This window comes from Triticum urartu, chromosome 1A, assembly GCF_056163025.1.
Source record: "Triticum urartu cultivar PI428250 chromosome 1A, HENAU_Tu73, whole genome shotgun sequence".
Classification (NCBI taxonomy): Eukaryota; Viridiplantae; Streptophyta; class Magnoliopsida; order Poales; family Poaceae; genus Triticum; species Triticum urartu.
In genome coordinates, this window is record NC_141873.1 from 313,965,827 (window position 1) to 313,978,631 (window position 12,805).

Consider the following 12,805-nt stretch of genomic DNA (forward strand, 5'->3'; position numbering starts at 1 on the left):
AGAAAGTTGGAAAGTAAACGGTTTTCTTTATTCTTATTCTTATCCTCGTTCTTCGCTCTTTCTTGGAAGAAACCTTGAGCAAGCATGAGCTACATAAACAATAAGAAATTCAGTTAATTAGGAACATATGCATACTTAGAGAAAGCATTCAAATGTAGCAAGCAATTACCATGTCCGTTCAATGCAACCACTTGGATTCATACGATCAACATTGGCCAAGCAACCCGCACATTTTTTACATTGACGCTTATAGTGGACCACCGATGACGAATAGAATCCGACGACCGATAATGACTGCTTGTGTTCTTAATCAAAAAATTTCTTTGATGCACTTTCAATATGTGCTAGCCGATTGGTCGCTTCCGATGGAGGCATCGATAGAGACTCGCTTCCAAGCCATACATTTCAACATATCTTTGGTGTTCAAATAGTTTGTGATTATTCCTTTCAAAATCCCAACAAAACCCTCGTCTTCCATGTCAAGATTATCATCACCGTATGACATATCATATTCGTGGGATGGAAAATCTTGAGAAACAAAATCTTTATTCACAACATTTGTCAAGTGCATAAATGTATCATTATCAACACTATAAATGCACACACACAATCTCACATTCTATTGATACCAACATGAGAAAAGAACAGTAAAAAAGAAGAAGAATTCGTTATACCTTTGTGACATTTCATCGAAAAAGTTGAAGACGGTGGCGGCAGGCGTCGACGGCTCCTTCTCCACGGTCGGGACGTGAGGTGGTGCAGGAGGAGGCGCGCCAACTGTATCAGCAACAGCAACTCCAGGCGACGACAGCAACGAAGCACCAGCACCAGCCGCGGCCGCCTTTATCTTCTTCGCCTGGGACGAAACCACGGCAAGGTCGCGCGGCGGCTACTTCGAGCCGCCACCATGTGGTTTGGCTGCGGGAGCCTTCTTCTTCGCCGGCACTTTTATTGAAGATGCTTTTAGGAGTCGAAGAGGAATCACTTAAAACTTGAGAGTCAGTTTAACGGACTATAATTTATGCGTTCGGTTAAAGATGCTCTAATTTGAGTAGGGATGTTTGGGCTCATTTTGGAGACCTCAGAGATAAATACCCAGTTTTAGGTCATACTCGTATATGGGACTTCTTTCATATGCGACAGAATCAAAATGTCGCGTACAAAATTTCTTTCTTCCACGTTGAATTTATTACTGACTGGACAGAGAAAAATGCAATCTTCCCACCGTCCCTGCAATCTCCTATGCCCGGTGGCGCCATATGCGGCCGCCGCACCCCGTCTTCAACAGCGGCCGGCGCATCTTCTCGGAACCAAGCGCCTCCTCTCCCCTCCGCGCCGCCACTCTGAAGCCCGCCTTCTCTCCGGCATGACCCCAATGGCCACATCCTCCTCCCCCACCGCGAACCCCCAGCCATTCAAGGTCCGGCTCACGGTTAACAAGCCCTTTCGTTAGGTTCACCGCTAGTCTGAGTGCGTGACCTGTGTTGAATGAAATTGTCCCAGTTGATCCTGGGGTCTTCGTCAGTGGCCAGGAAGAACATCCTGAACGAGATGGGGTTCGAGTTCCAAGTCATGGTGGGTTGGGCTGTCATTTATAGTTTTTCTTTTTTCCCTTAAATTTTCTTGGAGCTATTCCTTGATTGGATTGGGTTTCATGGTTTCAGACCGCGGACATCGACGAGAGGAGCATAAGAAGGGAGGATCCGGATGAGCTAGTCATGCTTCTTGCGGAGGCCAAGGTAGAATCTTTCCCCATTTTTCTCTTCTATTCGTAACAAAAATGGTTTCTAGTTCCTGTTGCGTCTCAGCTTCATTCTTTGTTTTTTTCTTTAGAAAAGGAAAGCTTCATTCTTAGCATGAGAGTGGCTTTAGATTAGTTTCCGCTGTGATACTACCTTCTACAGTTAAGTAGCAATTGCGTTGCTTGTTCTTTAAAAAGACTGCATTGCTGTCACAAACATTAGTGTATTTTTCGCTTTCTGAAGAATGTGAAGAATTTATGTTGCTAATCAATATCTGGATAAGCTTATTGGGCCACAGTACTTTAACTAAAGAAACCATGGTAGCTTCAATGAGATATGCAGATAATCCTAGAGTTATATTATTGTCAGTTTTAATTTAGTTATACACTTATCATTGGAGTATAAATAGAAATAAAAATAATTGGTGAATTCCTGCTGGGTTCCACATGTGTATGTGCCTGGTGGTCTGTTCATATCCATTTATCTACCTTTCAGGGCCAGCCGACAAATATGCCGGGCCCAGGGGCAAAAGACGACACCAAGGGGCCCTGTTGACACACAAAAACTTGAAATATTGTGTATTTCAAAAGCAACAGCAAATATCCAGTACATAGCATACATCGATGATCTTTGAACTCTAAAACTGACACTCAAACTGTTTATCGATCAAGAGAACTACATCATGAATTCATGATGGTAAGGAAACAATGTAGCTCCACAAAAGATCACTTTCTTGGGCCTATGGTAAGACTATACTAGTACTACTATAAAAGTATTACCTGGGCCGAGGCCCCTGCGTCTCACGGGCTCAGGGTGATGGCCCTGTTGCCCCGGTCTATGGGCCCACACTGCTACATTTTAATCTCAAAAAGAAAAGGAAATGCTGGATTTCTAGTCATAAATATCAAGAGCAAGCGTTGATCTTCTGCATAGATTTTGTTTATGTTCTGACATTTTCTTTCCTTACTGGAATTAACCATTTTATGCATATTTCAGGCTGATGCTATCATGTCTAGAATGAACATTTCCGATTACCAGAAGGAAGGCGACCAACCAACACTCCTGATCACCTCTGACATAGTATGTGTCAGTTACCTATGTGCTACTGGTTTATACAGAACTTGGATGGTATATCTATAATACATAATTATGTTGTAATTATGTCTATGCCACATTGTGGCTTCTCTTTGTTCTTTACATAACTTGAAGTTCCATGGATTCTACATTAATGTTGGCTACTTCTGGTAGCATGAGGATGGTCATTCCATATGCATACATATACGCTAATGTGATATCACCAAATGCAAATGGTGTACTCAATACTTCTTTTCAGTTTTAGATATATAATTTTTAGTTCGTAAAGTTTTTTAAAAATAAGACCTGTCATATTGAAAATTTAGTAGGGAAAAGTCCTTCGTGTAATAATCGTCAGTTTAATTAGAGAATTATGATATTGTATTTCTTCTCCTCCTTCAATCTGGTTCATCATTTTTTTCTTCCTCTTTTTGGGGGAACGCTGCTAGTTAAACAACACATGTACTTATGTACTTAACACCACTCAACTTTATTGACCTAAATCTGCTGTATCCTAGGCTCGCGACAACATTGACAAGTTCATTTATGCATTATCTTTTTTATTTATTTAGAGACTGTTTTGGCTAGATTCATATCTCATTAGTTTGAATTGAACATTGGTTGCTACTCAAGATTTAATTGGATTGTACTTTGCTTCTCGATTGTTTAACTCCACTGATGGATAAGTTCTCAGTTTAGAGGAAGTAATCTAAATAATTTCACTTGACTATCTCATAAATGAACTTGGTGAGGCGAGATTTACTTGACCATGTCTTGGGAAAGTTCTAGCAAAAAGAGATGGGGATTATGCAGATCATAACCCATAGGTGTCTCAGCAGCCTACATGGAACGCAGATGCGCATACCAGAGAGGCAGAGTGAGCTAAGCTGGCAATAATGTCTCAACATGATCTGTTATACTTTTCTATTTATAATGGAGCATTTGGCTAGTGAAGGAATAATCTATTGATAGATGCGTTATTTAGCAGTGTAAAGTTAAGTTCAATGGTAATGATGCATAATCTAACTAGGTCATGTGTTCACATTCTCTTAGGGATGTTTTCTTTCTTTTACGGGCTTTAGGATTGTGTGGTTGAACATATGTACCTCATCTATGGTTTTACTAAATTGTCAGTCTTTGCATTATATATTTATATTACATACTGAATGGTAGTTGACTTTTAGGTGGTTGTCCATGAAGGGATTATTAGAGAAAAGCCAAGCAGCAAAGAAGAAGCACGCCAATTCCTGAAAGGTTTTGTCCAATGCCCGTTGTCCAGGCACATTGTCTCTGATTGCCCTTTGTGTATATGTATTTATTAGTTGAACCACTATATTTACCAGGTTATTCTGGTGGGCATGTGTCAACTGTGGGTGGTGTGGTTGTAACTAATCTTACAACTGGCAAGAAGCTTGGCAGTTTAGACAAAGCTGAGGTAGAGCACTCTTCTAACTAATCCATCAAATTAATTCCTGTTAGAATATTTTTTTTTCCGGGAAAACGCAGAGGACTTGCGTTTCATTGCATTGGTAAGATAGAGAGTTATTTACAATCCTCCTAAGAGGCAAAGTTCATGCCGGAGCAGAAGAAACTAGTGTACATCCCAGGTGGTGGGTAAGATGACCCGTAAGCCACGAGCACCAGCTCGTGCCCATTGCTCGGCCTCGTCCTTGATCCTAGAGACCAGGACTGGGACAAGAGGTTGGGCATTGTCGAAGATGCATTCGTTGCGCTGCTTCCAAATCATCCATGGCGTCAGGAGGGCAATGGAGGCGAGACCCTTGCGCATCGGTGTAGGCGTGTTTTGCTTGGCGTGGAGCCACCAGTCCATGAGAGTCTCCTCCTGATTTGGCCCTGCGATTGTCATCCTTAGCCAAGCTAGGATCTCATGCCAGGTTTGCTTGGCGAAAGCGCACTCCAGGAGCAGGTGTCGCATCGTCTCTGGCGCCTGGTCGCAAAGCGGGCACCGGGGCTGGTGCTGGAGGCCACGACGGGCGAGGCGGTCCGCAGTCCAGCACCTATCAAGGTTGGCTAGCCAGTGGAAAAATTTGACACGTGGCGGCGCCCAGCTTTTCCAGATGAGCTTCCAGGAGAAGCAAGTTGTGGATCCTTGGAAAGTGGCAAGGTAGCAGGAGCGTGCTGTATAGGTGCCAGAGGTAGTCCACTTCCAGACAAGCTGGTCAGGGGCATCCGAGAGTAAGAAGTGCTCAATCGCCTGCCAGACTTGCACATATTGGCCAATCTCGTTGATCCCTATAGTCCCCTGTATGTCGCTCGCCCAGCTGTTGCCCTGTATACCTTGAGCGACGGTTCGAGTCTTGCGGCGGCACTTGGGGACGCAGTTGTACAGGGCTGGGGCCATTTGATTGATGGACTGCCCATTTATCCAGCGGTCCTCCCAGAAAAGAGCAGTCTGGCCATTTCCAATGGTCATCGTGGTGGAGGCAAAGAAGAGTGCTCTCTCCTCGGCAGAGAACTGCAGGTCCAGGCCATGCCACACGCGCTCATGATTAGTGCGGGAGTACCAGAGCCATCGTAGTCTCAGGGCGAGGCCAGCGCGCTCGAGGTCCTGGACTCCGAGTCCACCAAGTGAGGTGGGCCGGCAGATGCGTCGCCAGTTGACATGACAGTGACCCCCGTTAGCTGCAGCGCGACCGGCCCAAAGAAAGCCACGCTGGATCTTCTCAATTTGGCGCAGAGTCTTTTTTGGTGGTGCAAAGGCGAGGAGCTGGTGTACTGGAATGGCACCCAGAACAGATTTGACAAGTGCGAGGCGCCCAGGCTTGGTCATCAGATCAGCCTTCCAGGTAGGGAGCCTTCCAGCGATCCCATCAACTAGCGGCTGTAGCTGGGCAGCAGTGGGCCGCCGTATCGTGAGGGGGATCCCGAGGTAGGTGATCGGTAGCTCAGCAATGGGGCAGCCGAGGTGTACAAGCACGCCTGTGGCCTCATCCATGTCACAGTGCAGCAGCGAGGCTGAGCTCTTAGTGTAGTTCACACGCAGGCCAGAGGCGTGGCCAAAGAGCTCCAAAATCTCCCGCATAGCCATGATGTCGCTCGACGTACAGTGGCAAAAGAGCACCACGTCGTCCGCGTATAGGGATACTGCTGGGATCGAGCGCCTAGGGTGCAGCTGGGCCATAATGCCGAGGTCGATCGCGCGCTTGATGAGCCTTCCCAAGGTGTCGACGGCGAGGACGAACAGTTGTGGGGACATTGGGTCCCCCTGGCGGAGTCCCTGTAGGTGCCAAATAGGCGGGCCTGGCTCGCCATTCATCAGGACACGCGTGCTCGCCGAAGAGAGGAGGATAGCGATCCACTCCAAGAATCTGTTTCCGAATCCATGTTGGCGTAGTACCTCAAAAAGGAAGGGCCAGGCCAGGGAATCAAAGGCGCGTGTGAGGTCCAGTTTGAGCAGCACTCGCGGGGCACCCAGCTGGTGTAGTAGTCGAGCTGATTGTTTGACTAGGATGAAGTTGTCATGCAAACTTCTGCCGGTGATGAATGCGTTTTGGCACGGGCTGACAAGGCGGTCCAGCTTAGGGGCGAGGCGCAAAGAAAGGACTTTGGCGAAGATCTTGGCCACCAGGTGTATGAGGCTGATGGGCCGGTAGTCGTTGAGCGAGCTGGCGTCCGCGCGCTTCGGGAGCAGGATGATGAGTGCCTGGTTGAGGCTGCAGAAGCCACGGCCTCTCATGTTGTAGAGCTTCTGGAAGACGTCAACAAAATCTTGTCGAACCGTGCTCCAACAAGCTCGCAGGAATTCTGCGGTGAAGCCGTCGGGTCCTGGTGCTTTGTGCGCGGGTAGGCGTTTGATAGCCTCCCAGATTTCCTCAGCGCAGAAGGGAGCGTCGAGGTCGTCAAGCTCACTGGGAGTGATAAGCGTAGACAGGTCCAGCGAGCAATCTCTGTTGGTGGCTGTGCCCAGGAGCGCGTCATAGTGTTTGAATGCTGCCTCTGCCATGCTCCCCTGCTCGGATATGACCTGGCCGTCCATGGTGAGGCTAGAGATCCTGTTCTTCTGCCGGCGAAACGAGCATTGCCGGTGGAAGAAATTGGTGTTGGCGTCGCCGTCCTTTAAATTGGCAACGCGAGCGCGTTGGCGGGCGAAGGTACGTTCCATGGATGCCAGCCCAAGATAGGAGATCTTTAGCTGTTTGTGGAGCCAATCTTCATGTGGTGTCAACATTCGGTCTTCCTGGGCCTTGTCGAAGCGCGAGATGAGCTCACGCGAGATGGCCATCCTATCTCTGATGTTCCCAATGGATCGGGAGCTCCAGCTCGTTAGCTTGCGGGCTGTGGCTTGCATGCGGATCATCAAGCGACGGAAGGGGTCAGCGTCGTGGACAGAACTCCAGGCCTCAGTCACCGCCTCATGAAAGCCATCCATGCGCAGCCATATGTCCTCAAAGTGGAATCGGCGATACGTAGCCGGCACTGGGGTACAATCTAACAGCAACGGGCTGTGGTCTGAGACCACCGAGGCCAGGCATGTAAGGTTGCAGGCGTCGTGGGCGTCCTCCCAGTCAGGGGTGCAGAACACTCGATCAAGATGCACCAGGGTAGGCGGGGACTGCTCGTTCGACCAGGTGTACCGGCGGCCGTTGAGGTAAACCTCCTTCAACGTTAGGTCGCTAAGGACTCTACGGAATCTCCCCATCATGCGCCTATTCAGATTGCCGTTGCTCTTGTCCTCGTCGCGGTAGATTAGGTTGAAATCCCCGCAAAGCATCCATGGTCCATGGCAGGCACTGTGGATGTCGCGCAGCTCCTGGAGGAACGCGATTTTAGCGGCGTCGTCCTGCGGCCCGTAGACCACCGTCAACCACCACGAGGTGGCCGAACCCATGGCAACTTTGGCTGTAAGCGTGTTCACAGAGAACTCCGGGTCCGTGATATTCATGGCCTTACTTTTCCAGGCTAGGAGGATGCCGCCTCGGGTGCCGTTCGCGGGGAGTTAGACATAGCCATCAAACTCAGAGCCTAGTGTGTCAAGAATCACCGACGAGCAAATAAGGGCCATCTTTGTTTCCTGAAGGCAAACAATGGCTGCACCGGTGGTGTCAATCAGCGATCTAATGGCGAACCGCCTAGCGCGAGTGTTCAAGCCACGAACGTTCCAAACCACAATCTTTGGGCCGTGATCCATAACAGGAATGGTCGACGGGAAAGAAAGAGGTGCGGCTAGCGCTAAGACTCGCAAGCCGCAGCGCTGCCCGTGGAGATCACCGGGGAGGGAAGCTCAGCAGGGAGCTCGCGACCGACAAGCGCGGCGATGGCTGACAGGACGGAGAACGGGAAAGGCGCGGCGAAGATGCCATCATACGTCTTCATCTCTGCGGCTGTGATTTTCTGATCAATGCCAATGATCCCGAGAGTCCGCAGTATCTGGACGTGCGCCCTCCGTTCGGCCGTGGGTGGCGCCGCCGTAGGCGAGGATGCAGCACGAGCCGAGCGGCCGCGGCGTGGGGTGAAGTTGAGAGGGCGACGTGGCTTTTTCCCTGGCGCGGGCATCACGGCTCCAATCTGCTTTGTGGCGGCCGTCAGAAAGTCACCGAGCGTCCAAGATCGGCCAGAGTTGGCGCGGTTCGTGGAGCGGCGCAGGGTGACCGGCGGAGAGGCGAATCGACCTGGAGTGGAACGCGGCAGTGCATGGTCAGCCGGCACCGTTCCTCGGTCGCCCAAATTGGGCCCAGCCAGTGGCGATGCGAGTCTCGGCGGCGACTCATCCTGGCCCGTGGCGGCCGCTGGCGATGTGGGCCTTTGGAGGATCCATAGAGGCTGGTCGTCCAGTGGCGCTGGCCCAATTATTAATTCAGGCCCATTATGGTTGCATGGAGGCATGTTGTTGGCGGGGGTGGGGGGGGCGTGGTGGTTGGGTCGAGGGGCGCGCGCCCGTGTCGTCCGACCGATCAGCGGAAGACTCCAAGACGCCGCCAGTTGCTGACACTTGCAAAGCTCCGCTTTGCCCCGACAAGAGGGCGTCATTGGCTGGGGCGGGTGGCCCAGGCGGCTGGGAGTCTGGTACCTCGCTGGTCGAGTCGTCAGTGGCCGAGGAAGGGGGCCCTGGCGGCTGGGAGTCTGGCACCTCGCTGGCAGAGGCGACAGGGAACAGATCCCTACGTGGGCTCTGGTTGGGCGAGCCAGAGCCTGACTCCACCAAGGCAGCCCCACGCATGACAGGCGGCGCGGTGTGGGAGGGCTCTGGGGTGTTCTCCGCCAATGGGGCACCATCAGCGCATGCATTGGGGCGAGCAACGGATCCCTCCGGGCCCGCGACAGGCCCCTCTGGCAAAAGCGGCCTTTGTGTATTCCCCGCTTTTCCTTTTCTGGCGCGATGACGAGGGCGTTGCGGCCCATGCATGCCCGGCCAGGGCCGTATCTCTCTCTCTGCCCGGCGTACGGACGGTGGCGTTGTAGCTCTCTGGGATCCCCAAGTGGAGGCCATGGCCACTCCATCCGACCGGAGCGAGCCGCGGTCGCCATGCCAGCCTAAGGAGTCCATCGCCATGCCATCTGCGCGTCTCGCGGGCTGCGCATCGTAGCGGCGGCGCTTGCGGCCGCGGCGTCGATGGCGACCATGGTCTGGGCCTGGCTCGGTGTCGGGTCCTCGTCCCGCCCCAGCGCTGCCATCCCCGTCGCGCCCAGCGGCTTCGACGGCCCGAGCGTAGGCGCGGTCGATCTCTGAACGGACCAGGGCGATGGTGATGGGGTAGGTGAGGGTGCGGACGGTCGGGGAGGACGTGCTGGAGCTGCCGGGGACCTGTTCGACAATCTCGAGCGTGGTGGCACGCAGGATTTCGGTTGGGTCGTGTGTGCGTCCGGCAAGCCGGAACGTGGCGAGGTCATCGCGAGAACGTGTCCGCGGATGGAGGCGCTCGATCCAGACGCCCGTCCCCAAGATGTGCTCCGCCGTTGCCATGTGCCAGGCCTGGGCAGGGATGCCGCGGAGCTCCAGCTCGACGCGGAATTCAAACCCACCGCAGCCGGCGTGAGCGAGCTTGCACCATGGGCGGAGCGACAGGGTGAATCGCATGCAGTCGATGAAGTGGTCTCCACGCATGCGGTCGAACGAAGCTCTGGAGCCGAAGATGATAAGGAAGTCTTCCGGGTGGTGTGCATGAACGGTGAAGTCGCCGACCTCGAACTCGAACATGCTGCACAACAGGTCGGAGACGTCGCTGGCAGAGACGCGCGGCCGGTTGCCTGTGATGGTAGCGACCAGCGCGCGGGGGAGTACCTCCTCAGCCTCCTCCATCTCGGCAGAGTGCGCCATGATCACCCGCGCTGGAGCCGCAGCGGCCGGCTGGGCGGCCGGGGCTTGCCTCGGGGCCGGAGGCGGGGGCGGAGTGGTGACGCGTGGAGGGGCAGCGGCAGGCCTGGAATGGCCAGCGCGGTAGGGGTCGCCGTCACGGGGCCAGGCGCGGGAAGCGGAGCGGGGGCGACGCTCCTAGGAGCCGGAGGAGAGCGGACGACTTCGCTGTAGGAGCGCGCAGAAGATTCGCCGTCCGAGTCGAACCAGCGTCCATCCCCAGAGGAGACGCGCTCGCCGGAGAGGGAGCGCGAGTCGGGGGTCGCCATGGGGGGGGGGGGAGGAGGGCCGCCGGCGGGGAGTCGTCGGCAGCGAGGTTGGTCTACTTCTTTTATTTCCCTGTTAGAATATTGGTGATCCCATTTTAATGTGTGATTGAACTCCAACCTATCTACTTTCGTGCAAGATGAACATCTAAGCAAGCGAAGTATCTCCTCACAATGTCACAATGCCTATTGATTTATATCTTTGGCGTTAGCTTTTGATTTCAGAGAAAGAATGTACAGTAATCAATATCAATTGTAGTTTCTTTGCTTAGTGTTGCAAACTTTGGTATATGTATATCTAGCTATAGTTAACTTAGCTAGCATAAACTGGAACCTCGTTATCTATAGTAAAAAACTTTGCAGTTCTATTTCCTTGAGTGTTTTGGTTCAGGAGGAGAACCTGTACAACATGAGCTCATTCAGATTCTACCAATAACTCCGCTATAGTCAAAAGCAACCTGGTGTGATTTGATACATGTAATATTTGTGGATGTCTGCAGGTGTACTTCCATGACATACCAGATGAGATAATTGAGAACCTGGTATGGTCTCGTTTGAATTTGTTACAAGGCGTGTTTTGAAATTATTGTTATGTCACCGAGCTACATCCTCTTGCTCCGTTTTGTTGCTAGATCGATGAGGGGGTAGTATTTAGGGTTGCGGGCGGCCTGCTGCTAGAACATCCATTGGTGTTGCCGCTTGTTGAAGCAGTGGTCAGTTTCTATTTTTATCTGCTTCTTGTGGTGCTAACATTCCATTTTATACTCATGTGAAGAACTCGTTGATCATGTAGGTTGGTTCTAGTGACAGTGTAATGGGGCTATCAAAGGATCTGGCAAACAAACTCATTCACGAGGCATTGTTGGCATAGCCTAGCAGTTTGGGTGTGATCACCATCGATCGAATCCTTACTGCACTGCATGAAGGTAATGCGATGGCGAAAACCTGTCGAAACATGGTGATTGTTATCGTTTGAATTATATGAAGAATTTCAGGCACCATGGCACGAAGATTCATTGAGTGTGCAAGAACACTTCAGAACTGATGCCTGCTATTGTGATCACTGATGAGATGTCACCTACAATCCTCCTGTGGAAACATCCTGAATGTTGTTCTCACATAAGGTGAATTTGTATGATACGTGAAATTGTTATTTTCTCTTCTGGAGTACATTGTTATACAGATGCAATGACACCGCCTTCTTGTTTGCAATGGCTACATGAAGTGGCTATTGGCCTATTCCAGTTTACACGGTATTGCTGTTCTTGGACAACTTTGCAAGTGGATGCCTATTATAAAAGAAATGAGAAAGCTGCACTTTACGAACGCCGAACCTGGCTACAACGCCAATATAGCTGGTCATTGTACTTAAAAAGCTGGTCATTGTACTCGCATGTTTTTTAAGGGAAAGCGACTTGGCTAGATTACAATCATACATGCAGGGCTAAATAATATTACTGGCATATCTTTTGATCTCACTAATGTGCATGATGTGTGAAGATAACTGTTTATACAGTTGGAATTGTAAAAGATGTCTTAAATAAATAAAATAAGAAATGATCACGAGACACATGTGGTAAGCAATCCAAACTATTCAAAAGATGATGTAGGAAAAAGGAGAAACAAAAAAATTGTTTGAACAAAATAATAAGTACAAAGAAGCAAGTTTTGTTTAAAGAAACAATGTAGGAATCCCTGGCAAAAAAAAAGAAGCAATGTAGAAAAACAAAAAAAAATAGCATCATGTAAGAACACCTAGATCAAAGGAAAAAAAACTCAGACACAAAAAGAGAAAAGCCCACATGTTACAAGCAGTATTCTATATACTTAAGAAGTTCATTTCGCCTATCTTATTTATCTCAACACCTAAGCATGTCACATCACTAATTCACCATACAATTATGAATTAGATAAGGCCCACCTCACGTACAACCATGCATGGAACAATACCCACCACTACATGCAACCATGCATGGAAGAATATTTTTCACTTTATTATTCTACTTATTTTCAACAAATATTTTATAACCATACATAATTAAATATAATAAGGCATATCTACTTTTACTTTTGGTTCACGTGTTATTAATCTAAATATTATATTCCATACAATCAAATCTAAATGAAATATATTGCCCCCCGCAGAATTTTTTAAAGTATATTGTAACCGATTTCCACAACAACGTGCGGGCTATCATCTAGTATATACAATGACTCTCCCTCTATCTCAACATATGCGAGGAAAAAGCGATAAAAGACACACGTCACAACACCTGGGAACAACAACCACGTACATCTACTACCACTATAAAAAAAAAGAGGGGTAGATCCAAACAATCACATCCATCCATCATCAAAATCTAATGGTCCTTAATCATTCTGTGTTTAACGCTATCAACCACGCAACAAGC

General features: G+C 49.9%; 1 protein-coding gene across 3 annotated transcripts; it reads left to right on the forward strand.

Moving 5' to 3' along the window:
* Nucleotides 1-1,151: 1,151 nt before the first annotated feature.
* On the forward strand, nucleotides 1,152-11,716 carry LOC125556536 (uncharacterized). 3 transcript variants are annotated; one of them, XR_007305125.2, is made up of 10 exons: nucleotides 1,152-1,420; nucleotides 1,504-1,575; nucleotides 1,665-1,739; nucleotides 2,739-2,870; nucleotides 4,001-4,070; nucleotides 4,160-4,251; nucleotides 10,895-10,936; nucleotides 11,027-11,107; nucleotides 11,188-11,320; nucleotides 11,390-11,716. XR_007305125.2 is itself a non-coding variant. In XM_048719254.2 (9 exons), exons 1-9 carry the CDS (start codon nucleotides 1,211-1,213, stop codon nucleotides 11,263-11,265), a joined length of 852 nt encoding a protein of 283 aa, XP_048575211.1. In that variant the 5' UTR covers nucleotides 1,153-1,210; the 3' UTR covers nucleotides 11,266-11,716. The 3 variants fall into 3 exon arrangements, 2 of the variants coding, with proteins under 2 accessions (XP_048575211.1, XP_048575220.2); XM_048719254.2 differs by having other exon boundaries at nucleotides 1,153-1,420; nucleotides 11,188-11,716; XM_048719263.2 differs by having other exon boundaries at nucleotides 1,159-1,420; nucleotides 2,739-2,822; nucleotides 11,188-11,643.
* Nucleotides 11,717-12,805: the final 1,089 nt, after the last annotated feature.